Raw genomic sequence first — 22,771 nt, 5'->3', positions numbered from 1 at the left:
TGGTTGATTTCATGCGTGGAATTAACACGTTTGTTGAACTTCAATTGCGTAAAATTTATACAGCAGCAAGTCGCGTCGTGCGTGTAGAACCGCCTACACAAAGGAACACCACAAAACCAGCTACCTGTATTGTCGCCATTTTCGAGTAAAAATATTATTAGTTTCTCTGAATTGAAGAGTATATTGTCAAAATAAACACTGTTTTATTTATGATATCATAGGGATTTTTGATTTACTATTCGATCATAGCCTATTCATGCAAAAAGTATTCATTTTCAAAGAAATATTTAAAAAGAAAAGATTTGGCGATGATTCCTCGACAGACCGCTTCTTGTATTACATAACTTTGAGATCGAACATAAGTTGGATTTCTTAGCGGTTTTTCGTATTGCGCATGCTCAAATGAGATTTGAGCATGCGCATTTGCAAAAAGTGCAAGCTTAGTTTCAGCCATTACCGGAGTGTTAAAAATGTAAAGAGAATGTAAGAACAAAAATTACTAACGAACCACCATTTTCTCGATGCTCATGGACTATGGAAGCTGTGAACAACAAGGATAAAGTGGAAAATTCTAAAACAGGCAAATCCAATAAAGATAAGAATAAAGAATCCTTGTCCCAACGATTTCATTTGGAATTAACTACCTCAACTGATCGATCGTTCCCTGAGTTTTCATACTTAGACCTTGTCGGTGCAAATGTAAGTTTTGGATAATTTTGGCTGAAGTGTTGCTTCAAAATTGTTGAGACGGTATGACTTTCTGAACTACCGTTCATGCTTAGAAATCGAAAAAGAAAGAAGAAGAGCATGGAGAATGCAATGTCGATGAAATAAAAGCTTTGGCAAAGAAATTTGAAGATAAATATGTAAGTTCATTTGTCCCAATAATTGAGAAAATTAGTTCTGAGATAATTCTTATATTTGTACGAATGATTTTAATTTTAAATTTAACTGCTTAGATATTTTCGTGTGTTTTTAAAATTGTCACAGGGACCAAAAAGTACAACAAAGAAAGTCAAAGGAATTAAAAGCGATAGATATCAGGTACTATTTACTACCACTAGATTTGTTTGCTGCCAGGGTTGAATGTCATCCATGCTCATGCTAAGCTAATGAATCATGATAAAAATAACTTTAAAAAGTGAATGTGCGACCAACTTGGAACATTTCCAATGAGCTAAAATATATAATGGCTGCTTGCAGCAATTTTACACTGAGTGAATTGATTTTGCTGGGAGTAAACAAAATGGATATTGTGCAGTATAATTGTTTCAGCTTGAAATTTTATGGCTGGAAAATGTCATTGTTTATTTATTTATTTCAATATAAATGCCATGTTCTAATATTTATTGCTGATGCAATATGCATTATGTGAAATATTGACATATTTGGGCTCTATTGTTAACACATTTTCTTCCATAAGAATATTATGCAATTCTCAATAATCATTACACATTATGGTAAAATCCAGTTTGGATTGTTCTTTGGGTATGTTCATGCATAACCATTTGTAAAATCAAAGAACAATACATTGGTTAAGGAATAAAAATGCCACCATTCAAATCTCTTATTGATTTCAGCATAGAATAATTTTGTTAATTTTTTTTAATTGTTTGTCTTTTGCAAAAATATAACTCATATGATCTGCAATTTGCATAGCATAATAATTACACAGGGTGTGAAACAACAGTCAATCCATAAAGTCCACTCAAAACAAGCATTTTTCCAGATGGCAAAATTTTAATAATCATCTTGGTTGGCCATTTTGTCCAAAATGTGCTATGAAACTTTAGGTTCTAAACTATTTTTCAAATCAGAAATGGGATATCTGTGCAAAAGAGTTTGGCCTGCTGTTTAACCAATCTGTCATTATTTCACTACATGCCACCCATACAGCATCAGTGAGCAATGTTTCATATAATTTTATGAGGTAGTATAGTTGTTTTCATTGATGGTTTTTAATATTTGTTTTAGGATTTAGTTGATGTGACTTATGGTTATGATGCAACAGACTCATTTGTTGATGATTCAGAAGCTGTAAGATTACAATTTTTAATTATGTGAAGTTCAATTTTGTTGTGTTCAGTCATGTAAATGTTAACCTTTTTTATACAGTATGATGAATTAGTGCCAGCAGATTGGACAACAGAACATGGTGGTTTTTATATTAACATGGGTGAACTTAACTTTAGACCTGTTTTGTCTGGAGATGGTAGAAAGTATGTAATATTTTTTAGTCACTCTTTGCTTAATCAGAGGTGGGCAACAGATTTCTCATGAGATTTTTATTTACTTATAAAGAAATTCTGATTTCAAAGAAGTGAAAAAGAAGAAAACACCAAAGGTATTATGTTTTCTAGTCTTATTCAATATTTTTTCTCTCGATGCAGATTTTTTAAATATAAGGTTTTCTTGTATGCATTATTTTGCTTGTTTTTGTTTTGTTGCAGAAGAAAAATAAAGAGAACAAGGAGAAGAAACTCAAGGATGGTAAAAGACTTCTTTCAAGCACAGAAAAAGATAAGTCACCAAAAAAGATGAAACCAAATAGGTAAAAATAACATACAGCATTGAGGCTGTAGGAGAATTTTGTCATGCAATAGCAATAAAGGAACTCATTGGGACATTAAGAAAGCCATTTTACTTGTTTTTACACATTTTTACTAAGCAGATGATGAATGTGTGAAATAGATCCCTTATATCCCTATAATTGCCTTATTTTCCTTTTAAATTATCTCTTGTAACAACATAAAATAGAAAATTTTCAATGTGGAATGTGTTAATGTATACACAGGCATAAAAGCAATTAGCAGTGGATAGAAAATGACTTACTTGCAAATTAGCTCAATATGTGCATTTGTTTGAATTGTGAATTCTTTATGACTAAAAAAATTATTCAAACAATTATTAAACTGATTTATGCAATGGTGAACCTTCAGTCAATGAATATCAGTGCTGTTGTTTATAATGTTGAATGAAAAATATGACTAGCTTGCTTCACAATACATCTGAACTAGTGTTGTTCAGATGAAAACACCATTTATGAAAAACCAGACAGCCCTAGGTTTGCTTTTCTGGTGGCCTTGTCATGGGGTGTCACCCGGTAGTTGCACCTGAATAAATTGAGTAAAGAACTAAAAATTTTAATTTATGGTCATATAACTGCATAACTTATAAGGAAAGAAAATTAACATAGGGTGACACATCTTGGATTAGATAATGTCTATTGCCTTGCAACTTTATATGTTATCATAAAAAGTTGCATTCTAAATTTACTTAATGAAAGTGACAGCTAACTTTCTATGTGGACAAACAGAGTGATTTCGAAATTTAATTTGTATTCTTTTTACTTCATTAGTGATGAAAATGATGTGAAGCTGCTGAAACAAAAGAAAAAGAACAGTTTGAATAAAGTATCATTGACTTCTTCCAGTGAAGACACTCAAAGCAAACCTCAGACTAATGTTTCAGTTGGTGACATGGCTTTTCAAAGGTCAACATCAATAAAGAGTGAAAAAGATAGCATTAATGACCAGCATCCTCCAGTACAAGCTAGTTCCAGTTCTCCTTCACACAGTAATGTACAAAAAGAAAGTGATAACAACTCTCCTTCAGTGAGATTGCCTGATGGTTTACCACCATCATTGATATTGAGTGTGCAGAAATTGATCGAAGCTGCTCGCAAGGCTGGGGGTGAAGCAGGAAAATGTAAATTCTTTAATTCAGATGTTAACAGAATCTTACTTCAGTAAGTTTTCTATTTTCTGAATGTTAGTTTTAAGTTGAGACTTGAGGAGAAGTTAAAATAAATGATATGTACATTTTGTGTGATTACATGAAATTTTCCTATTAATCAACATTAAAATATGTTATATTTTTAAAGAATTGAAACAGACTCAAGGAAGCTACAAAGTCGAGCAAGATCGGTAAGTTCCCCTTTTGATCTCTCGACGAGAGGCTAAACACCTTTTCTTCTTAAAAAATTAAAAATAAATGTCAAATTTCAGGCTGTATACGACTACCTTGCTTTGTTTCTGCCTTGTACAAAAGATACGTTGGTAAAACGTGCTAAAAATCTTTTCATGCAAGAACAGGTATGTTTAGAGCAAAAACTATTTTTTTACTACTAATAATAATTATGCATTATATTCCTATAAAGGATTTTCATCATTAGCATTACTTTCCTATGAAAGACTTCCTTTATTTGCAGGTTGGCAGATTAAGAGATCCCTTGCTAAAACTTCGTTTGGGTACGTATTTAACAGTATTTTCTGATATATATTCTGTTCATCTGGATTATCAATGCCCTTTGACGCTTATATACGTATTGTTACAATTTCTTCAGCTATTGAGGCTTGCATGCCTGCTCAGATCAAGAATTATGAGGAAGAATTGGCAAAGTTGTTGGAAGAACAAGCTCTTCAAAGGTAAAAAGTCCATAAATGTGTTTGTGTATGTATATCTTTCTATAATCATCTGTTCTTTTTTCTATTTTCTAGTCAGAAATCTAGTGTGGATGCGTTTAATCAAAATTCAGAGAAAAAGGTCAATGCTGCAGTTTATATAAACTTTCAATACCCGCGTATAATAAACTGTGCTCTGTTAAACTGTTTTGTCATAACTCATTTCTTATTTGATATTTTACGACTTACTTTGTCTTTTGCTACAGGAGGATGTTGTAAATAAAGAAGTTGAAGCTGACAAAGAAACAGAGAAAACTGGTGAACCTACAACAACACCTGTGGATGGCAGTGTAAGTTTGACTTTGCATCATTTTGTCTGTTCAAAATTTGCTAACAAATTTCTTTATTTATCTCGAAATATTTTCCCCGAGGACTTTTTTATGCTTTATTTTGTTTTTTACACTTTAACGTACGTATCATTTAGATGCCAACCACTCCAAGTGATGAAAAAGGAAAGCGAACAGTTTTACCTAAACGTTTCATCTGGAAAGACGACATTAGGTAATTGTTTCGTACATTCAATGATGTATAGCATAGTCACTGATTTTTAGCCGTTTGTGTTCAAAATTAGAAGTCTTCTCTGTGACGTCGTGAGCATTAAAGTTGAGTTGTGTCTGATGTCTAAAAGTCGAAGTACTACTGCTGAAGAAGCTCTAAAGGTATTATTATATGTAGCATGATAAAGTGAATGTTTTGAGTACGGTAGTATAGTTAGATGTTTGTAGATGTAGATCGTCCAGGTTTGTAGAGTCCTGAGAAAGATTGTTGGTGTTGATGTTGACTGACGTTTCGACAACTTTCGAGGCAGTCATCTTTGGGCAGTCAAGAGAAGATGACTGCCACTTGGTTGTTGAAACGTCAGTCAACATCAACGTCATCGTCAACAGTCCTTCTCGGGAGTTTGCTAAGATGAACGAGATCTACAAACATCTAGTAGTGTCGTATTTAATCGTACGTAGGTAGCATGTTTTGTAAATGGTCTTCGTTGTTGACAAAAATCTTTGTTTCTTCTTCAGATAGTATGTGTTATTTTGAATCTGTATTTCTTTTCCGAAAATGTGTGTTACTTGAATATGTCTTTCTTTGCTTATTGTGTTTGTTATGGTATATCTTATAAATTTTAGGGATATTTGGAGACAGAAGTCCGTCCTTTGTGGCCTAAAGGTTGGATGACAACAAGGTTTGATCACGTGCTCTCTTTGTTTTTATGTTTAAACTTGAAAGTATGCTTTTCATAATGTTTACATTTTCATTATGTATCACTTTGCATTTTTCATTTACAGAATATTGTACCGTGAAAGTAAACAAGCGCACGCTAAAGTTACAAGCACAGTGTAAGTTAAGCAGTATACACTACTGTATTTATGCTTATTTTATTTATCGTGTACTCACTGATTAACAATGCCTTTATAATTTTTTGATGAAACTTTTTAACCCCCTACGTATATGATTATATTCTTTTTGAGTAATAGTAGTATTTCATTTACTTTAAGAAATGTTGTTGAAGATCTTTGAATTTTATTTCACTTTTTCTTACAATATTTTTTAGCGTTGCTAAAAGTAAAAAAGGTAAATTTTTATTTCGATGTTTTGTTTATGAAAAACATTGACGTAAGTGCATGATGTCATCTTTCCAGAGGCTTAATGACGTCAACCTGTACAGATATTGATATTTTTATAACGTATGTACATTTAACTTATGTTCTAATGCATTATGATGTCATTATTTAGATCCAAAGCGTCCAAAAGAAGACGAGGAGAAGCGTCAAAGTTCACAGGTAAACATTTCAATGATATACAAATCATATTTTATATTCAATTCACGCCATCTATCCTCCTAGTCACACCTTTTAGACACACATTCTGTCCTTATGTCATCGTCTTTTCTTCTCTTCACATTTCTGTCCTTCTAGTTACACCTTCTATCTTTCCAGTCACACCTTCTGTCCTTCTAGTCACACTGTCTTTACACCACTGTCTTTAGTCCACCTGCCTGTCACTTTTTCCCTTGTCTTTCACACCACCTTTTCTTCCGTCACCTGTTCCTCCTTTGTCCCACACTTTTCCTTCAGTCACCTTCACTGTCTTTCCTCCCATCTCCTTCTTTTTCCACTTTCTAGTCCACATCCTGTCCACCCCTTGTCCTTCTGTCCTTCCATCTGTTCCTTTGTTTCTGTCCTTCTAGTCACACCTGCTGTCCTTCTAGTCACACTTTCTGTCCTAGTCACAGTCCTTTAGTCCTTTCTTTCTAGTCACACCTTCTGTCTTCAACCTTCTGTCTTTCTAGTCACACTTCTGTCCTTCTAGTCACACCTTCTGTCATTCTAGTCACATTCTGTCCTTCTAGTCACACCTTCTGTCCTTCTAGTCACATCTGCTGTCCTTCTAGTCACACTTTCTCTATAACATAGTTCAAACTGTTTATTCTTAGGTTACTCCAATGATTGTTGATTTGAAAGTCAGCGAAAAATCAAATCCTGCTTTTCCCGTATCATCGAGCAGTGATGATGCCAAAGTAAAGGCAGATTATGTTTCAACCGTTTCGTTAAACATGTCATCATGTGAAGAGAAGAGCTTTGAAGCTCAGTCTGGTATGATGTTAAAAACTGACTCAACGAAGCATGAGACAGATAAAAAGAGTCTTAAGAAAATTGAATCCTTTGAAAATGCACTAGGGGAAACGTCAAATGTTAGAGTTTCATCAGAACAAATTCTTACTCAGAAGTCGCAAAGTGAAAAAGTTACGAAATCTCAAATGGTTTCTCTAATTCAACCTCAAATTAACGTTAAGATGGAAAATAAGGCGTCGCTTTCGGAATCACTCAGTGTTAGAAAGACAATGACCACAAATCCAAATCAAATGACGCTAACACTGCCTAACCAACATCATACCAAAAAACCAGAAAGTCAGAAAGCTAACTTTCCGTTGTCCATGATTTCAACACAAGTAAATTCGGAGGAAACAAGTCGGATTTCACAAAATACTCAAAATATGAAACATCCCAAACAATCTAAGGTTCTGTCAAATCAAGACCAACCGTCAGAGACTAGTGAAATTAAACATACATTGAACAATCAAATAAACGATACACTTGGATGCAACCAAATGCAAAATGACGATTGTAGCTTGAGAAGACTTCTTGGTAACGAAACCGTTCTAAAGAATGATAATTCTTCATCGCAAAGCAATTTACATGATCATGTTCCACTTCAGTCAATGGTAGGAATTCAAAAGCAGAATTCATTTAATGGCGATAGTTGCGCAGAACAAAACTCTCAAAATAATTCGCTTGCTCAATCTCCTCTTCAAACAATTGTTCAACAAATTAATTCGACAAATGTACAAAATTTAGGTCATACGCATAGCACTATATCAGACGATCGTCAAAATGCTGCAATCATTCAAAACCAATTTGAATCCCCAAATCGCATTTCTAATCAGCCTCTGAGTCACCCTCAGATACAACGGACTCATGGAAAAATCCATGGCCAAACTTTGATTCAGTTAAGCCATAGTCAGTATCCTGGTCAGGGACAATTAAAACGCGAAGATCCATCACATCCTTTGGCACAAGCTCGTACTCAGTCTCCGACGTCACCGCGTGTTCTTCCTCAATCTCCACAGGGTGTACCGGCAGTTGCATACTCCTCGCCTAATGGTAGGAATCAAGTAAAGCAAGCGGGAAGACTATTCTGGATTATTTGGACGAAATTAGTTCTCCTTGTACTGCAAAGACCTTCCATACCAATGAAGGACGACCATATTCTCATTCAACATCACCTTCATTGTCGTCTTGTTCGTTTCAAAATGTCTCCCAACAACATCAAATCTCTCCTCCGAAGTATGGTATCCAACAACATGACAGTTCCATCACCATCATCACCATCTACTGGGAACCGACGAGGTAGCATAAATGTTTCACCGTCTCCTCCTCGAAGTATGGTATCTAACAACATGACAGTTCCATCACCATCATCACCATCTCCTGGGAACCGACGAGCTAGCATAAATGTTTCGCCACAATTACCGTGTTTTCCAAACAGGCTTTCATCTTGTAGTTTACAGAATATTTCTTCAAAAACAAACCAAGATACAATGCGCTCACCAAGACAAGTATATAGTTGCATGAACAAAGTTCCATCTTCTCCCAACATGAATTGTCAGTTTCCAATGCAATCAAGTCCAGATTCTCATCACAGATCTTCGCATTTGAACACGCAAGTTACCGATTTTATGCCGACATCGAATAATCGCGATCCACAACTTAATACTTCATTGCTAAACTCACTTAATGAGTAAGTAAACTTATCTCTTGTTATATGATTACTTGAACAAATTGTGGCCTCGTAGTTATTAATGGTTCAATTTTGTACTACCATCACAATACGACCTATAGGCTAGAGTAAGTGCCATATTAACCAGTGGCGGATTCGTCGCTAGACGAAATAAATCACAACATATTGTTCATTATAAACTCATAACCTATAAAGGTACTTCATAGAATTTTAAAACTAGCGGCCAAAATTCATTTTGTCTAACACTGTGTCTTGCAACTCATTGTGACAAAACCCATTGATTTATTAAATTGCGAAGCCTTTTTCTTCAACTTGACTGAGCAATGACCATTGAGTTTTTATTTTTTCATTTTAAAATATGCAATGAAAACCTTCTTTGTTTATTCATCTACATATTCCCAAGTTATCACGTTTTTTACTCAATTACTATGTAAAACTGGTTTCATGTAATCATTGTCAAATCATTTTCTTATACGTTGTAGTATTTCTCCAAATCGTATGTCCCCAAGTATCCCTCTAGTTGGTTCACTATCTAATATACAGAACAATGGATCATCGCTCCCTAGCAATCCTATCACCATTCCTTCTATCATGAATTTACCCAATAATATTTCAAATAACAAGACGTTAAGCACTGTTGCGGAATTTCCACCAGCTATGAAGGCATACGGTGGCATTCAGCGACCTCAACTTCCTACACAACAATCAATGCTTCGAAACCATACGTCATCAGGTATGTTATTATAAACAAAATATTTATTCGTCTGCTGGAAAAAATCGCCACAAAGATGGCAAAAGCCAATATTACAATATTTTTATATTGTTTCATTATATCAACGCACTTTTTCCAACACTGTTTGTTCCTCTTGATAGATCATTAACAAAATGACAAACGATTCAAGAAGAATTTCAGATCTTATTTAGGAGTTACAGATTTCAGATCTTATTTAGGACTTACAGGTCGACAATTTTAGGAAATACATTATTGCTACTCTGAATAACACAATGTTGTTGAAACAAGACTCAAATTGTTTAAAAAAAAGACACAGAAAACTTAAGCAATATTTCGACTTTATTACAAAGGCATTATCTAGCCAAGACATTTATTTCATTGTACGTATGGAAGAGGGGTGCAAAACGCAGTTCGAGGTCTAACCATCCAGCTTCAATAACTACTACCAGTATTTAGACAATAAATGCCCACTGGTTTTGATACAAAGCACTAGTATTTGGAAGATTTATTAGTTATTCACTTATTTTTTCATATATTTATAGATAACCACAATCGACTCCCAAGTTATTCTTCCTCATATCGTCCATTTTCATAATGCTTTGTACGCCATGTTTGCATAGTCTTCAGCCGGCAAGGGACTTCTTGCATGGTTCAATTCAATATCAGAAAATGGAACTGTACTTTGCAATAATCATTTTCATATTTATTATGACAAAATTAGTGCAACAGATGTATTCAAGACAACGCAAATGAACAGAAATTAATAATTCACAAATTTTGCCAATAAATTTGAGGATTTTTTGGATTTAGATTGCTTTCGATGAAATATTGATCAATGATTCATTATAATTCTTAGGTTCATCCTATTTCTAACTCTTTTCTTTATCCGGATTAATGCGATATCATTTCACTGCTACGTTAACAAACGATTAGAATGATAGCAGAAGAATGATCCTATTATGATCATTGAGAGACACCCTTCATTAAAGTACAGCTCCAAAAAATTCTACTTTTTACGCGTCTACTTTTTTCATGCGTTCTACACTTTTTTGCTACCTTGCTTTGCGTTTGAAGTTGTGCGAAAGGTCATTAAAATTTTGAAACGTACAACTCTGATTGAAATGTTTACTATACAGTATAAAATATAATAAAAACTACTTTATCCATCTTACTATTTAAATCTTTCGCGAGATATTTTATCATACACCCTTACATTTATTGTTGGTAAATATATTTTTTTCTTGCACTACTGAAGTGGCAGCTGTCCAGTTAAGTAACGTTAGATCTCAACAAGTCTTGGATTTATTTTACAAGAGTTCCTGTGAGAATTGAGATCCAAAGAAGAATTCCAAGCCATTTGTTTGACTTGAATTTTGAGAGACAATCCTTGGCATCAGAGAGATCAACACTGGCGACCTGGAACAAATTGGTTTCATTGTATGAATATTTGTCCCTTTTTGGTGGATGTTTTCTGAAATTAAAAGCATTGTGCGTCCACATTACCTGCCAAAGGAGATGCGAACTTATTCCTATCAATCCTACAAAGTATGGCCATGGCTGTGACGTATTTATACCAACAGCAACGAGATTAGAAACCATAACCGCAGCTAGCCCACCAAGACATGGTTTGGCATAATTTCCAAAGAGTAGTGCTGTGGATTTAACACCAATAGATATATCATCTTCAATATCCTATACAGAAGATATTTGAAGGCATAATGTCATAATCACAACGGTATATGTAACATTCAACAGGAGTTTTAGCGTGCTAATTTTTCGCGCAATTTCTTCTTGCTAAATTGAACGTGCAGAATGATGACTTATTTCAGTCTTTATCAAGAAATACGACGACATTTGGGTAAACGAAGTTTGCAAGCAACAATACTCTACGTGTTAGATCTATAGATAATCATTCTATAGGATCTCTACACAACAACTGACATGTTTGTTTGATGAAATACAGCAGACTGACAGTGGGCTTGCACCTAATTGCCTCCAATGACTTGATTGGTTGATTGTAGTCACTGTTAAAGTTCAATTTCCATTTTTACTGGAAATTTTAGACTTATTAATTTATACAATTGTAAACAATCCTAAATTGCAAGTTGAGTCATCACCTGAAATGCATAAATAGTGTCATAAAATATTGTCCAGTTGATGGCAGCTGTGTACAATGGTACACACACACTCCAGTCTATTGACCCATTAACTGCTGACCATCCCAGCAGACAGCCCCAATTTATTGTCAAACCTATAATATACAGTCCATCAGTAAACTTTCAAAGATAGTGGTTTTTGTGAGCATTATTTAAATTAGTCAGAACTATAATGCTTTACCAAGCACTAGTTGAGGCCAATATGTTATCCTTTTCATCAGAGGATAGGATGCAACCAAAAAAAGAGAGGAAGCTCCCAAAATTATACTTAAAATAGAAAAAAATGACTGCAAGCAAGTGAATGAAAGTATGAGAAATAGATACAACTGAAGAACACAAAGCAAATATTTGCTACCTGTAGAAATTTAAGGAGAGTAGAACACCTAAAGAAACAGACAACTGTAATGCTAGAAATATTAATGCTTGAAAATAAGTAATTTCTCTTGATGCAACAGGTCGGGTGGATGTTCTTGCAACCTATCATTGAAAACATATTTTTAGTGAATCATAAACTGCAAATTAAGTAGATCAAGTCAAATCACATCAGCATTCATGCATTAAAAACACAAGAATATTAAATGCAATATTCACTGAAAAGTTGGGTAAATTGATTCAACCAAACATCAAAAATGTTAGCAGGTATACATATATGATCACTTGCACCCACAACTCTGAAAATGAAAATGTCGTTCATCTCTATTGTATTGAAGGCAGTAGAAACAATACTTGTACACAATAGAGTACTTTGTTTAAGAATCTAAAACCTGTTTGTCCAGATCTGCATCCCACATGTCATTAATAGTACATCCAGCCCCTCTCATTGTCACAGCACCAACAAAAAACAATGCCAATAACTGCATGTTTGGCAGTGTACCAGGATCAGCAGCCAGTGATATACTCCATGACCCCGGGAGAAACAATAACCAGTAGCCTATTGGTCGATCCATTCTTGACAAAAGAAGGTACGGTTGCACAGACTTGGGAAACCTGGACACCCAAGATTTGTTTATATCACTAACTTGTTCATTTTTAGTGTTTATGCATTTGATAGTTTGACATCCATAAATCTTTGGCAAAAAATTAATATGTTTCCAGACATTGCAAATGGGTATCTCCATCGACTCCACATAATCTTTAGTTGTGGTAACTGTATAAAACTTGAGCTGTAATTTTTATAAAACTGAATTGAGCTTCGTGCCCGACAATGTCTCCATAACAATACGTGTTTATTCCAACACATGTCAATGAAATAATAAAGTTATCCCTCACAAATAAAACAAATGAACACTACCGGTTGGTTATGAGTCACAGTTACAGTACATGTGGTACATGGTCAATCTGCATATTTGTATTCAGTAATATTGGGTAATTCTATCACCCTGACGCTGTACATCCATTGGCTACTTTACTATCCAATCATAATGCACTGATTTTGGTGGTCTTACAACTTGATGTATTTGAAAAAAATGGCGGATAGTATAATAAATTTATCATTCACGGAGGACGAGAGAAGTCCTTCTAAAGGAATATTTCAAAATGATCAGGTATATTTTGCAAAACTTATGAATCAATTCACAATTATCGAACGAAGCCTTCAATCATCGAACGAAGTTTTTTCTTTACAATAAGTGTATACTAATATCTTTGAAATACAAGTAAATTAAAAATTAGCAAAATAATTATTTTGTGTCTTTGAGAAATGTTTGCACCCGTAAATATTAAAAAATCATATTTGACAATGTTTATGACTGAATAAGAGTTGGCATTGTAGCATCGTAGCATTATTGTAGCATTGTAGCTTAATGAATGGTATTTTTTGTTGATTTTCTCTCTTTTAATAATAGCAAAATAGCACAGATGGCGCATTTCTTGATGAATTGTGGAGTGAAGATGGCTTCAGTGATACAGACACATCACTAAGTGTAACTCACATTTGTTCACTTAGTTTTAATACAGATGAAAATGATGATTTTCAAGCCAAACCCTTCATATCACATAAAAATGTGACTGTCAGACGCAGACCAAAAAAGAGCAAATTTGTTCAAGAAAATTGCACCAATTTAGAAAAAGGGAATAACTCATATGAGAGCAAGTCCAGTGTTGGATTACACTCTGATGTGTGTACTAGTGTTTTTTCACTGGAAAAGCATAAGGTTGATTATTTTTCACTTGCTCAATTGAAAGATGATACTAAAAAATCTTCAGATAGTGATTCATTGGTGAGAGTCAATAATTTTTCAAAAAATGTGGACAAACCACATTCAGAATATTCTCCTCAAGAAGAAAATAAAATGGTTAGTAACAGTGGTAAAGATTCTCAAAATCTTTCAAATAGCCACAAATCAAATGGAAATAAAAATATTTGCAAAACATCACTGTTTGAAACAAAAACAACGATGCAATCTCAGGGTGTGATTAGCAGCAAAAGTTTTTCAGAAGAAGTTCATCCCAAGGATGATCATCAGGTATTAGACGATGACTGTGATGAGAATGATTTTGATGTTTCAAGTGAAATCAAACTTTTCATGGGTGAATGTGTTAAAAATACATTTCATGGAAACAGTGAATGTTTACATAGCAAACCAAAAGACTGTACAGTAGTTGTTGTGTCATCGGATGAAAGTGATAGCAACATACTTGATAAAAAGGACATTACTTTTACCAAAAACAAAAGTTACAATGACGCTGAAGACTTGCAGAGTGGAGTATGTAATATAGGATTGACAAATACAAAAGATGAAAGCAATGTAAGTTTAAGTTTTAGCAGCTCGAGAGAAGGAAAGAATGTCAATGTTATATTATCAAGTGACAGTGAAAAGGAATTCCTTTACAACGATTCTTCAGGATCTGAGGATGATAATTGTGAGAAATATAATATATCACTAACGACTTGTCTACAAAACAATCTTTTCCCTGGCATTATGCATAACAAAGAAAACAGGAATTTCAATGATTTTGTTTTTACTCCAAGGTATGTGCTGATAAAACATTTCTCTCTTTGTTTACCTCCTGTTAAATGAATGTTAAAGTTGGATTATGTCAAATGTGTTGATTTTTGTTCTTTTGTTAGTGTGAAATTGAGCACCCCTTTGATTGAAGAAAGGTTGGATTCAACTGATGATGATGAATTTGAGCAATGTATGTTAGTTTAAGTCATTATGACCTGATTACATCCAACAACATATTACATCACCAAAATGACAAGTGCAGCATGGTTTGATGATGCATCATTCCTTTCTATTGAATGATTTGTGATTCTTTAAACAGTTTTAGAGCAAATAAAGACGCCCAAACCTAAATCAACTCCAAAATTGAGGTATGTTTATAATTTTATGTTGAAGAAGATTGAGCCTGATTTCACAAGGATATATATATATGTTTTAGTCTGAATGGGTTCATAGTTGATGATGATGATATATCAAATGATTCGTCTGAGTCTGATGATGAAAATGACAAAGGATATAGTTCTGGAGCATTGGATGTCAAGCGGAGACCAAGTATGCAATCTATAATTGTTTAGTTCTTACCAACATGTGAATGTTCCTCGAGTCATTATTGTTCATTTTCATTGATAATTGATTTATTTGTTGTAGGAATTGCTTGTTTATCATCACTCATTTTCTTGAACTTATTGTTATGGAAATTAAAACTTATCATTTCAAGTGTGTTTTATTAAGATCAGTAGAAACAACTTTTCCTCATTAACATTTTAGGATCAGTCACCAAGACTTCTAGTGTTGATAAAAAACGTATTGAAAAGAAAATAGCGACAATGAAGCCTGGTAGGCTACGATATTTTATAAACGTAAATGTTGCGTTTCGTATTTGTAGAAATTTATATTCTTTTTAATTGATGGTTTTTTCCTTCAAAATAGATAAAAAGAATGTATTCCCTGAAAAAAAATTATTGACTCCAAAGGATAAAATACTGAAAGAAACCTCGAGAGGTTGATCTTTATCTTCTGAAAGCAAAGTGAAAAATGTTACAGTTTCATACGCATTATTATTCATTAACTGTTTTTAAACCATTTTTTCACTTCAGAAAATATACCAACAAACCGAAAACCTCGGTACAAAAGTGTAAAAAGTTTAATGACTCCTTATAAAAACACACCTGGAAAACGTTGGCAGAAAAGTCGGGAGTTATTGGTTGCGGAGCTGTACAGTTATTACAACGAAACTGTTTTTCATAATAAGGTAAAATTTTTACAAGAAACCTGTTTCTTCCCACACAGGGTAATAGCTATTCATAATAGTTAAGGCTATTCGTAAATTTCACAAAATATCTCCAATATAATGTTCATCTTCATTAGTTGCCTGCTGATCTACCAATAATCTGGAACAAAAAGATGACAAAGACCGCTGGATATTGTTATTACATCGGGTATGCATGTGCTTAATGTTTCTTGATATTTGGTGGAAACTTTTTTTTCACGTTGTATTTTGGTCGTCTAGTGTTGGATAATTTTTGTTCAATTCTAACATTTGATATTTTCAAAAAGTTCTATGGTCAAAAAGTGTCGAATTGAGTTATCTGAAAAAGTTGTCGATTCTTGTGGTAGGTACATGTCTTATAATCTATGGCTACAAGTTTCCATTTACTTTGTTTTCAATATTTTGAAACAATTATTCATTCACAAATCTACACATCCCTGTTCCCAGTTATGGTTGACAGTTAAATACAAGAGTCCCAAACATCGCTTCCAAATTTAGAATTTTGAAAAAATCCTCTTAGCCAAGGTCGATCCAGAGGATTTAGAAAGAGTATGTTTCTTGAACGCGTGAAGATGTTTTAAAATAAAAGTTATTTTCACTGGATTTGCACTGACCTTCGAAAAACAACTTTTTTTTGTTTTATATATTTTCAAACACAAAACAACTATATTTAGATCGTATTCGCGATACTTTGATTCATGAGCTGTGTCATGCTGCCGCCTGGCTGATTGATGGTGTTAAAGCTGGTCATGGTCCTCAATGGAAACGATGGTATGTAGAAAATACTCTACGTTTTTAGGCACATTTTTTTGAAAATCATTCTTAGAGTTTTAATGTCATTTCTTTAGCAGTGACTACCTACACTGCTAACATTAGTGATATGTTTTACAGGGTTTTCTGGTTATAACACGATTTTTACAAAAAAATCTCTTGATCTTCCAATGAATATATCATCCCATTTTGATTGCGTATTTAAAATAAAAAACCCAGTTTAATTCATATTATTTACAGTAGTAAAGTAAATGGTTTGAACCCAGGAGTATCGTTACATGTTTGTAGATGTAGATCGTCCGGGTTAGTAGAGTCCTGAGAAGGACTATTTTTGTTGATATTGACTGACGACGAGGTAATATTCTTTAGCGGTAGTCATATCTTAACTTCTTTATCTACCGTTAAGGTTGTTGAAACGTCAGTCAACATCAACAAGAATAGTCCTTCTCAGGACTATACTAACCCGGACGATCTACATCTACAAACATGTAATTATTTACAATGTTTTAAATGCCATTCATTTATAGGGCTAATAAAGCAATGATGCTCCACTCAGATTTACCGCCAATATCACGTTGTCATAGTTATGATATCAACTACAAGTTCACTTACAAATGTGTTATGTGTCAACATAGGTTTGTATCGTACGTACGTAATTTTCATTTTTAAATCCTATACAAACGGCAAGTTTTGTCCTGCAGCTGGTTACACAAAGGCCCAATAACGTTATTCATTGCATGGTGACTTAAGTAACTTATTTGAGTCAAAAAATGTGGTTGTAGTTTCTTTACAAAAATGAGACTTTGTTATCTATCATTTAACTTATCGAATGTTCTTACTATGTTCAGTTTAATACGAAAAAAGTCCGTATATTAGATAGCGCTATGATGGTAATTGTTCTAAACAAATACCTTTCACTAATTTTGCTTATTCCTTAGAGTGTTTCAGTGCTCTACTGGGACCCTATGACTTGAACTTGAAATTAAACTTTGAAGAATAAGTCGAGGAATAAGTGTTGTAGGATTGTATTTAACTTATAGTTACTTTTGATCCATAATTTTGTCCAATGCCGGCATTGCTCGCGACGTATAATGATCCATGGTAATATTGAATGCTGAAGAATAAATCATTTATGTTATTTTAGTTTTGGAAGACATTCAAAATCAGTGAATCTGAAGATCGCACGATGCCCTATTTGTCTTAGGTAGTGTTTTTTTCCAATTAATGTCTTTAGTTTTCATCTACTGTAAGTTATAAAGATTTTGACATAATTTGCATTGCATTGTGTTACTTTAGTCATCTGAAACTTCTACCACAGATGAATAAAGACGGAACTCCTAGAGCTCCCTCAAAATTCTCGTTGTTTATCAAGGATAACTATAGAAAGATTAAAAGTGCCAATCAAGAGTTGAGTCATCAAGATGTCATGAAAGAACTTAGCAAACAATTCGCCGAGGTCGATATAGGTAAGAGACATACAGAGAACTTAAAGTATTGCAGTGATTGAAATAATCTTGCGTTATGAAAGAAAGAACCTGAATGACGTCTTATGGAACAAGTGTTGGTGTGCCGTAAATCCTTAATCAGTTATATTTAGTTTTAGTATCAGCGTTTTGTTCATTTTTCTCTTTTGGCTTGTTTCGTATGCTTTTTTTTCTGAAATTAGCTGTTTACAATTATATCCCTGATAGCGGTATAAATTTGCGATTCTCTAATTTATGAAATGTGATTGCTGCGGAAGAGGCATTCATTGTAGGTGGAAAAATAAGGTTTGAATTTAAGCCAAATGCAAAAGCCATTAACGCTCCCGGATACACGGCGGCATGTGGTTAACTGTGCTTAATGAATGGACTACTTGTTTAATGACTGTTTCACATTCAATACAGTGTAAGAAGATCATTATTTTCACAGGAAGGTCTTTGATTATTAAAGTGTTTATCAATCAAACCTTAGGCGACTACCACGAAAAGTGCAATCGCTTGTTACAACTTCCCGGGAATATGATGAAATTTACTTAAATATCTTTCAAATTTTATAAACAGTAAATGTTTTATGTATTAAGATTGTAGTATTGTTCTTGTCCACAGAGATTGCAAAAATAAAGTAAATGGTTTGAACCCGGGAGTATCGTTACATGTTTGTAAATGTAGATCGTCCAGGTTGGTATAGTCCTGAGAAGGACTGTTTTTGTTGTTGTTGACTGACGTTTTGACAACCTTAGCGGTAGTCATCTTCAGAGTCAAAAGAGTGACTCTGATGATGACTTTGAAGATGACTCTGAAGATGACTACCGCTAGGGTTGTCGAAACGTCAGTCAACAACAACAAAAACAGTCCTTCTCAGGACTATACCAACCTGGACGATCTACATTTACAAACATGTAGAGATTGCAAAAATCGCCAAAAAATTCAATCTAATTGCTGTTAAATACACTTGCTAAATATCGTTAAACGCCAGCTTCCTAACGACTATTCTAGCAATCACTTACACAAGCAACAATTAGCAACCCACTACCTGCCCACTACTCATTTGATTGCAGAAATTTGATTGGATAGAAAAATATTTACGTCACAGAGGGATTATTTTTCTTCAACAAAGAAAACCCCAAAACAAAAAAGTATTTGTCAGAGCAAACCTTTGTCGTCCTTTGATGAGTTAGAAGAACGCGATCTCTTTGAAAAAATTGGCAAAGATTTGTTGGTCCGTATTTGGATTTTCTACAAGCGTGGCATACTAGAATATTATTGCCAGAAATATATTCATTTTCAATCGTTCGTGATCAAATTTTCGTTAATATTTGTTTACGAACCGTAAGGTTAAGGAATAACAGTGAATTGCGTTTGTTGTCGAATAAACACTGGCTATTGAACGAGAAATTATGAAGGACGAAATCTATTTAGCTTGTAGGTTTATTTTTCGAATGTTAAAAAAGAGTTGTCGTTTAACTGAGCAACGACTACTACAATTTACGAGCACAATGCAGGATGTTCTATTTTCCCATTTTCTTCATCATTGGCATCTCGAAAATCCTCTACTGGGAAGCGCTTACAGATGCATTCGAATAAATCACATCATGGATCCTCTTGTAGTAAAAGCGGCTCGTAAAAGTGGTGTTAGTATAGCTGATTTAAATCTACCAAAAGAATTTACAATGTGGATTGATCCTAACGAAATATCCTATCGATTTGGTGAAGACGGCTCAATCAATACTCTATCGATGGAAGAAAACCAAGATCAAAGCGACAGCTCGTTGGAAAGTATGTTTACGAGTCGTTCAAGCTCACATTCGTGTGGAATGAAAGAAAGCAATGCAAGTGCAATGAATAAAGGAATCATCAAAGTACCAGAATGTGTATCTTCATAGTCAATAATAGTATATGTGAAAATTTTGTTAGTCGACGAACTCATTTCCGGATATTTACCAAACACGTAGTTTTATATTTAGATGATTTGTTTTAATGTGGATGCTGTAAATTTGTTAATATGAAAAGTGTTAAATAGTATATAAAATACCCTTTGACAGAGACATATGACTTCATAAATATTGTACAGCTTTAGCTTTATTATTATATTATTTTTATCGGCTTTACGTATTCACTTTCCAATCCATTCAACTGTTAAATTTGTATAAAACGATTTACTCGGAAATGAATGAAACTTTTAACGATAAATCTGCGCTTTTACTGAAAAAATAAAATATTGGCTTTACAAATTTAAGGTGTATTTGGTGAGTTTATTTTATGTTGACGTATTACATTTACGTCAACATACTCATCCTTAAGACTGGAAGTTTTCATAACGAAGCTAGACTTGAAGATCGTGAATTTATTCAAAAGAAAGTTTATCAAAAAACGAAATATGGAGGACTTTCAAAGTATGTTCCCAGAACAAACTATGCATACCACGAAGTTAATGAGTATATTTTGGTGACCAATAAGTCTTGCGTTTAAATCAAATGTTATGGCATGATATAAAATAACTTGGATTTCTTTATTACTTATCATCAACAAAGATATTCCACTACAATGTCATAACCATCTTATACTTAACAGCTCGTTAGACCTAAGAATCAACAATAAATATACAATACTACCTATAGTTTATCACAAAGATATTTTCAATTGGAACCAACTGAAAAACTAGTAGTTGGCAAAAATACAACAAACAGTGTATCTGATTGCTATGAAATTGTAAGGGAAAGTATCTCAACAGTCTAATGTACAACATCAAGAAAAAACTCTTTAAAATGGATAGCTACATACAAGCACCAAAAACGTTTGAATGTAAAATATATTTAATCACTCTCTTCTTCTTCTTCTTCCTCCTCTTCCTCCTCTTCTTCTTCCTCTTCTTCTTCTTCACTCTCACTTTCCTCTTGAGGCTTTGCCTTCTTTACTTTTTTTTGTGGAGATGGTGCTGGATTCTGAGAAGAAAGATTTTTTGGCATAAGCAATCTTAGCCACAACTCCATTAATACTGATAAGAATATGGCAAATGAGATATATCAATAATGTTTTGACCTTCAATAACAAAATTTATTTATAATTGCTATATGTAATGAAAGTCAAGTTAGCATCAATAAATCAACATACCTTTGCAAGGTACTCCTTCATATCTATGTCATATTGGGCTTTTGCTTTTTCTTGTCTATCAAGATACTTCTTTTTCTTCTCATCAGACATAGAACGCCATTCTTCACCAGCTTTCTTTGACACATCTGGCCCAGTCAAGCCTTCGGCCTTTTTAATTTCACGATATTCTTCCAGGAAATACAGGAATGATGTCATTGGTTTCTTTGGCTTGTTTTCATCTTTGCCAGGTTTTAAAAGTTTCATCTACACAAAATATGCATTACATGATTACAAATATTATCATGAGAAAATTGGTCAACAAAAATTTTCAAACTATTCTGTTAACATGCATTAAAATAAATTAAAATAAACTAAAAACTAGTCACTTATGTACGTCACGTGTTTCTTATATCATTTCACTTCCTGTACCAGTGAGACGTCGAAGGATAATGATTGGAGAAGAAGGGCAACCCAAACGGTTTGATGTTTTAAAGATCAACATTTTGTAAATTTATTAATCTACTAACTTTTCGGTCGTATTCTTCCTTCTCCTTCAGGTATTTTTCAACGTATGGCTTTCTTTCTTCCTCGGACATTTTTCCCCATGCAGCTCCTCCGTCTTTGGCTACATCACCAATCTTAGTTGATTTCTCTTCGCCATTCACAGATTCGTTTTTACGTTGAGAACGGAATGCGTCCATAAAATGTAAATACGCTGTTTTTGGTCGTTTGGGTTTGTTTGGATCTTTTTTTCCCTTACCACTCTGAGCTTTCTTGCTACCTCGCTGTTTCTTCACGGGTGATGCGGACTTGATACTTGCTCCTGCCCGTTTCTTGCTCGCTTAAAATTTAAGACGAAACAAGAAGACATTTTGATAATTGAACTAAAATATTCAATAAATTCTGCTAAAATACAAGTGTAGTTGCCGTAATTCGACCAAGCATAAGCTAAAGAAAGTATTATTTCATACTTCAATCATTGTACAATACAAAAGACATCGACGGCTAGTTGCTTAGACATTTGTATATGACATACATCAGGCAATCAGAGGCGCGCCGAAACAGCCATTTACTTGCTTTGCAAAGCTTCTTCTTAAATATAAGTGTCCAAAAATACTAATTTACGACATTTTAGATCTTATTTTGACTCGTCTTGGGAAAATAAATTTCTTTGTCAACTATTATTATCATATATATTCATATATATACATATATATGATATGTACGTACTATAGCTTTATATTATAGCGTAGCTTATATATGAAAACATAGTGGAGCTCAAACGCGAGCACAGAATAATTTTGCACAGATTTAACAGCCTATGTGACAACTTACCATCCATGATCGTTATATTTCCACAAGATATTTAATATAATTGAAGATCAAACAATTTTGTTGAGTAAAAGAGAACGCTTCAACAGCTCATTCGCTTATGTCGTTTATATTAAACAAGACAAAGCTTTATTACTGTCCCCACGAGGATTCTTTCACAGCGAGCGACGCTCATGTCATGTAAAGCTTGACCCGCGAGTACGTAATGCGCATGCGTCAGGAAAAGATGACGAT

General features: G+C 33.8%; 5 protein-coding genes across 5 annotated transcripts; 3 read left to right on the top strand and 2 right to left on the bottom strand.

Annotated features, from left to right (window-relative positions):
• Positions 1 to 237: 237 nt before the first annotated feature.
• Positions 238 to 10,301, top strand: LOC124446108 (ubinuclein-1-like). The gene is made up of 23 exons (XM_046996920.1): positions 238 to 699; positions 783 to 866; positions 991 to 1,044; positions 1,975 to 2,037; positions 2,116 to 2,219; positions 2,302 to 2,344; positions 2,451 to 2,551; positions 3,359 to 3,748; positions 3,884 to 3,926; positions 4,008 to 4,094; positions 4,211 to 4,250; positions 4,346 to 4,427; positions 4,500 to 4,545; positions 4,670 to 4,753; positions 4,888 to 4,964; positions 5,035 to 5,122; positions 5,588 to 5,643; positions 5,747 to 5,797; positions 6,013 to 6,032; positions 6,195 to 6,241; positions 6,895 to 8,759; positions 9,242 to 9,492; positions 10,035 to 10,301. The coding sequence occupies exons 1-23, from the start codon at positions 535 to 537 to the stop codon at positions 10,085 to 10,087; spliced, it is 3,894 nt and encodes a 1,297-aa protein (XP_046852876.1). The 5' UTR covers positions 238 to 534; the 3' UTR covers positions 10,088 to 10,301.
• A 302-nt stretch (positions 10,302 to 10,603) lies between these two features.
• On the bottom strand, positions 10,604 to 12,973 carry LOC124446109 (4-hydroxybenzoate polyprenyltransferase, mitochondrial-like). Its single transcript, XM_046996921.1, has 7 exons — positions 12,940 to 12,973; positions 12,413 to 12,811; positions 12,004 to 12,125; positions 11,830 to 11,915; positions 11,610 to 11,743; positions 10,996 to 11,184; positions 10,604 to 10,908 (listed from the first exon to the last, which is right to left on the bottom strand). Exons 2-7 carry the CDS (start codon positions 12,764 to 12,766, stop codon positions 10,795 to 10,797), a joined length of 999 nt encoding a protein of 332 aa, XP_046852877.1. The 5' UTR covers positions 12,767 to 12,811; positions 12,940 to 12,973; the 3' UTR covers positions 10,604 to 10,794.
• Positions 12,974 to 13,119: 146 nt separating this feature from the next.
• LOC124447502 (HMG box-containing protein C19G7.04-like) lies at positions 13,120 to 18,315 on the top strand. The gene is made up of 14 exons (XM_046998455.1): positions 13,120 to 13,192; positions 13,493 to 14,619; positions 14,719 to 14,786; positions 14,916 to 14,964; positions 15,033 to 15,145; positions 15,362 to 15,430; positions 15,524 to 15,595; positions 15,691 to 15,845; positions 15,962 to 16,032; positions 16,151 to 16,206; positions 16,538 to 16,634; positions 17,162 to 17,269; positions 17,779 to 17,838; positions 17,931 to 18,315. Exons 2-14 carry the CDS (start codon positions 13,940 to 13,942, stop codon positions 18,139 to 18,141), a joined length of 1,809 nt encoding a protein of 602 aa, XP_046854411.1. The 5' UTR covers positions 13,120 to 13,192; positions 13,493 to 13,939; the 3' UTR covers positions 18,142 to 18,315.
• A 1,392-nt stretch (positions 18,316 to 19,707) lies between these two features.
• On the top strand, positions 19,708 to 19,998 carry LOC124445227 (protein BTG2-like). Its single transcript, XM_046995934.1, has one exon. The coding sequence runs from the start codon at positions 19,708 to 19,710 to the stop codon at positions 19,996 to 19,998; it is 291 nt and encodes a 96-aa protein (XP_046851890.1).
• A 607-nt stretch (positions 19,999 to 20,605) lies between these two features.
• On the bottom strand, positions 20,606 to 22,733 carry LOC124447505 (high mobility group B protein 2-like). The gene is made up of 4 exons (XM_046998460.1): positions 22,541 to 22,733; positions 21,733 to 22,046; positions 21,227 to 21,469; positions 20,606 to 21,057 (listed from the first exon to the last, which is right to left on the bottom strand). Exons 1-4 carry the CDS (start codon positions 22,545 to 22,547, stop codon positions 20,929 to 20,931), a joined length of 693 nt encoding a protein of 230 aa, XP_046854416.1. The 5' UTR covers positions 22,548 to 22,733; the 3' UTR covers positions 20,606 to 20,928.
• Between the last annotated feature and the right edge of the window lie 38 nt (positions 22,734 to 22,771).

The sequence above is a fragment of the Xenia sp. Carnegie-2017 genome, unplaced genomic scaffold (genome assembly GCF_021976095.1).
Source record: "Xenia sp. Carnegie-2017 unplaced genomic scaffold, XeniaSp_v1 HiC_scaffold_22, whole genome shotgun sequence".
In the NCBI taxonomy this organism is placed as follows: domain Eukaryota; kingdom Metazoa; phylum Cnidaria; class Anthozoa; order Malacalcyonacea; family Xeniidae; genus Xenia; species Xenia sp. Carnegie-2017.
Note: the sequence above shows the minus strand (reverse complement) of the source record. Positions and strands in the feature narration are given on the sequence as shown.

What these genes read in the sequence shown, in the direction of transcription:
- LOC124447502 (XM_046998455.1), top strand. Translation starts at nt 13,940, where the DNA reads ATGGTTAGTAACAGTGGTAAAGATTCTCAAAATCTTTCAAATAGCCAC. An exon ending in AATAGCGACAATGAAGCCTG is followed by an intron (nt 15,431 to 15,523) that starts GTAGGCTACGAT and finishes CCTTCAAAATAG; the next exon opens with ATAAAAAGAATGTATTCCCT. An exon ending in CGATGCCCTATTTGTCTTAG is followed by an intron (nt 17,839 to 17,930) that starts GTAGTGTTTTTT and finishes GTGTTACTTTAG; the next exon opens with TCATCTGAAACTTCTACCAC.
- LOC124446109 (XM_046996921.1), bottom strand. Translation starts at nt 12,766, where the DNA reads ATGGAGATACCCATTTGCAATGTCTGGAAACATATTAATTTTTTGCCA. An exon ending in CTCTCCTTAAATTTCTACAG is followed by an intron (nt 11,916 to 12,003) that starts GTAGCAAATATT and finishes TTCTATTTTAAG; the next exon opens with TATAATTTTGGGAGCTTCCT. An exon ending in GTTCGCATCTCCTTTGGCAG is followed by an intron (nt 10,909 to 10,995) that starts GTAATGTGGACG and finishes AATTTGTTCCAG; the next exon opens with GTCGCCAGTGTTGATCTCTC.
- LOC124445227 (XM_046995934.1), top strand. Translation starts at nt 19,708, where the DNA reads ATGGATCCTCTTGTAGTAAAAGCGGCTCGTAAAAGTGGTGTTAGTATA.
- LOC124447505 (XM_046998460.1), bottom strand. An exon ending in AGGAAGAATACGACCGAAAA is followed by an intron (nt 21,470 to 21,732) that starts GTTAGTAGATTA and finishes TATTTTGTGTAG; the next exon opens with ATGAAACTTTTAAAACCTGG. An exon ending in TGAAGGAGTACCTTGCAAAG is followed by an intron (nt 21,058 to 21,226) that starts GTATGTTGATTT and finishes CTTTCTTCTCAG; the next exon opens with AATCCAGCACCATCTCCACA.
- LOC124446108 (XM_046996920.1), top strand. Translation starts at nt 535, where the DNA reads ATGGAAGCTGTGAACAACAAGGATAAAGTGGAAAATTCTAAAACAGGC. An exon ending in TTGTCTGGAGATGGTAGAAA is followed by an intron (nt 2,220 to 2,301) that starts GTATGTAATATT and finishes TTACTTATAAAG; the next exon opens with AAATTCTGATTTCAAAGAAG. An exon ending in GTTAACAGAATCTTACTTCA is followed by an intron (nt 3,749 to 3,883) that starts GTAAGTTTTCTA and finishes ATATTTTTAAAG; the next exon opens with AATTGAAACAGACTCAAGGA.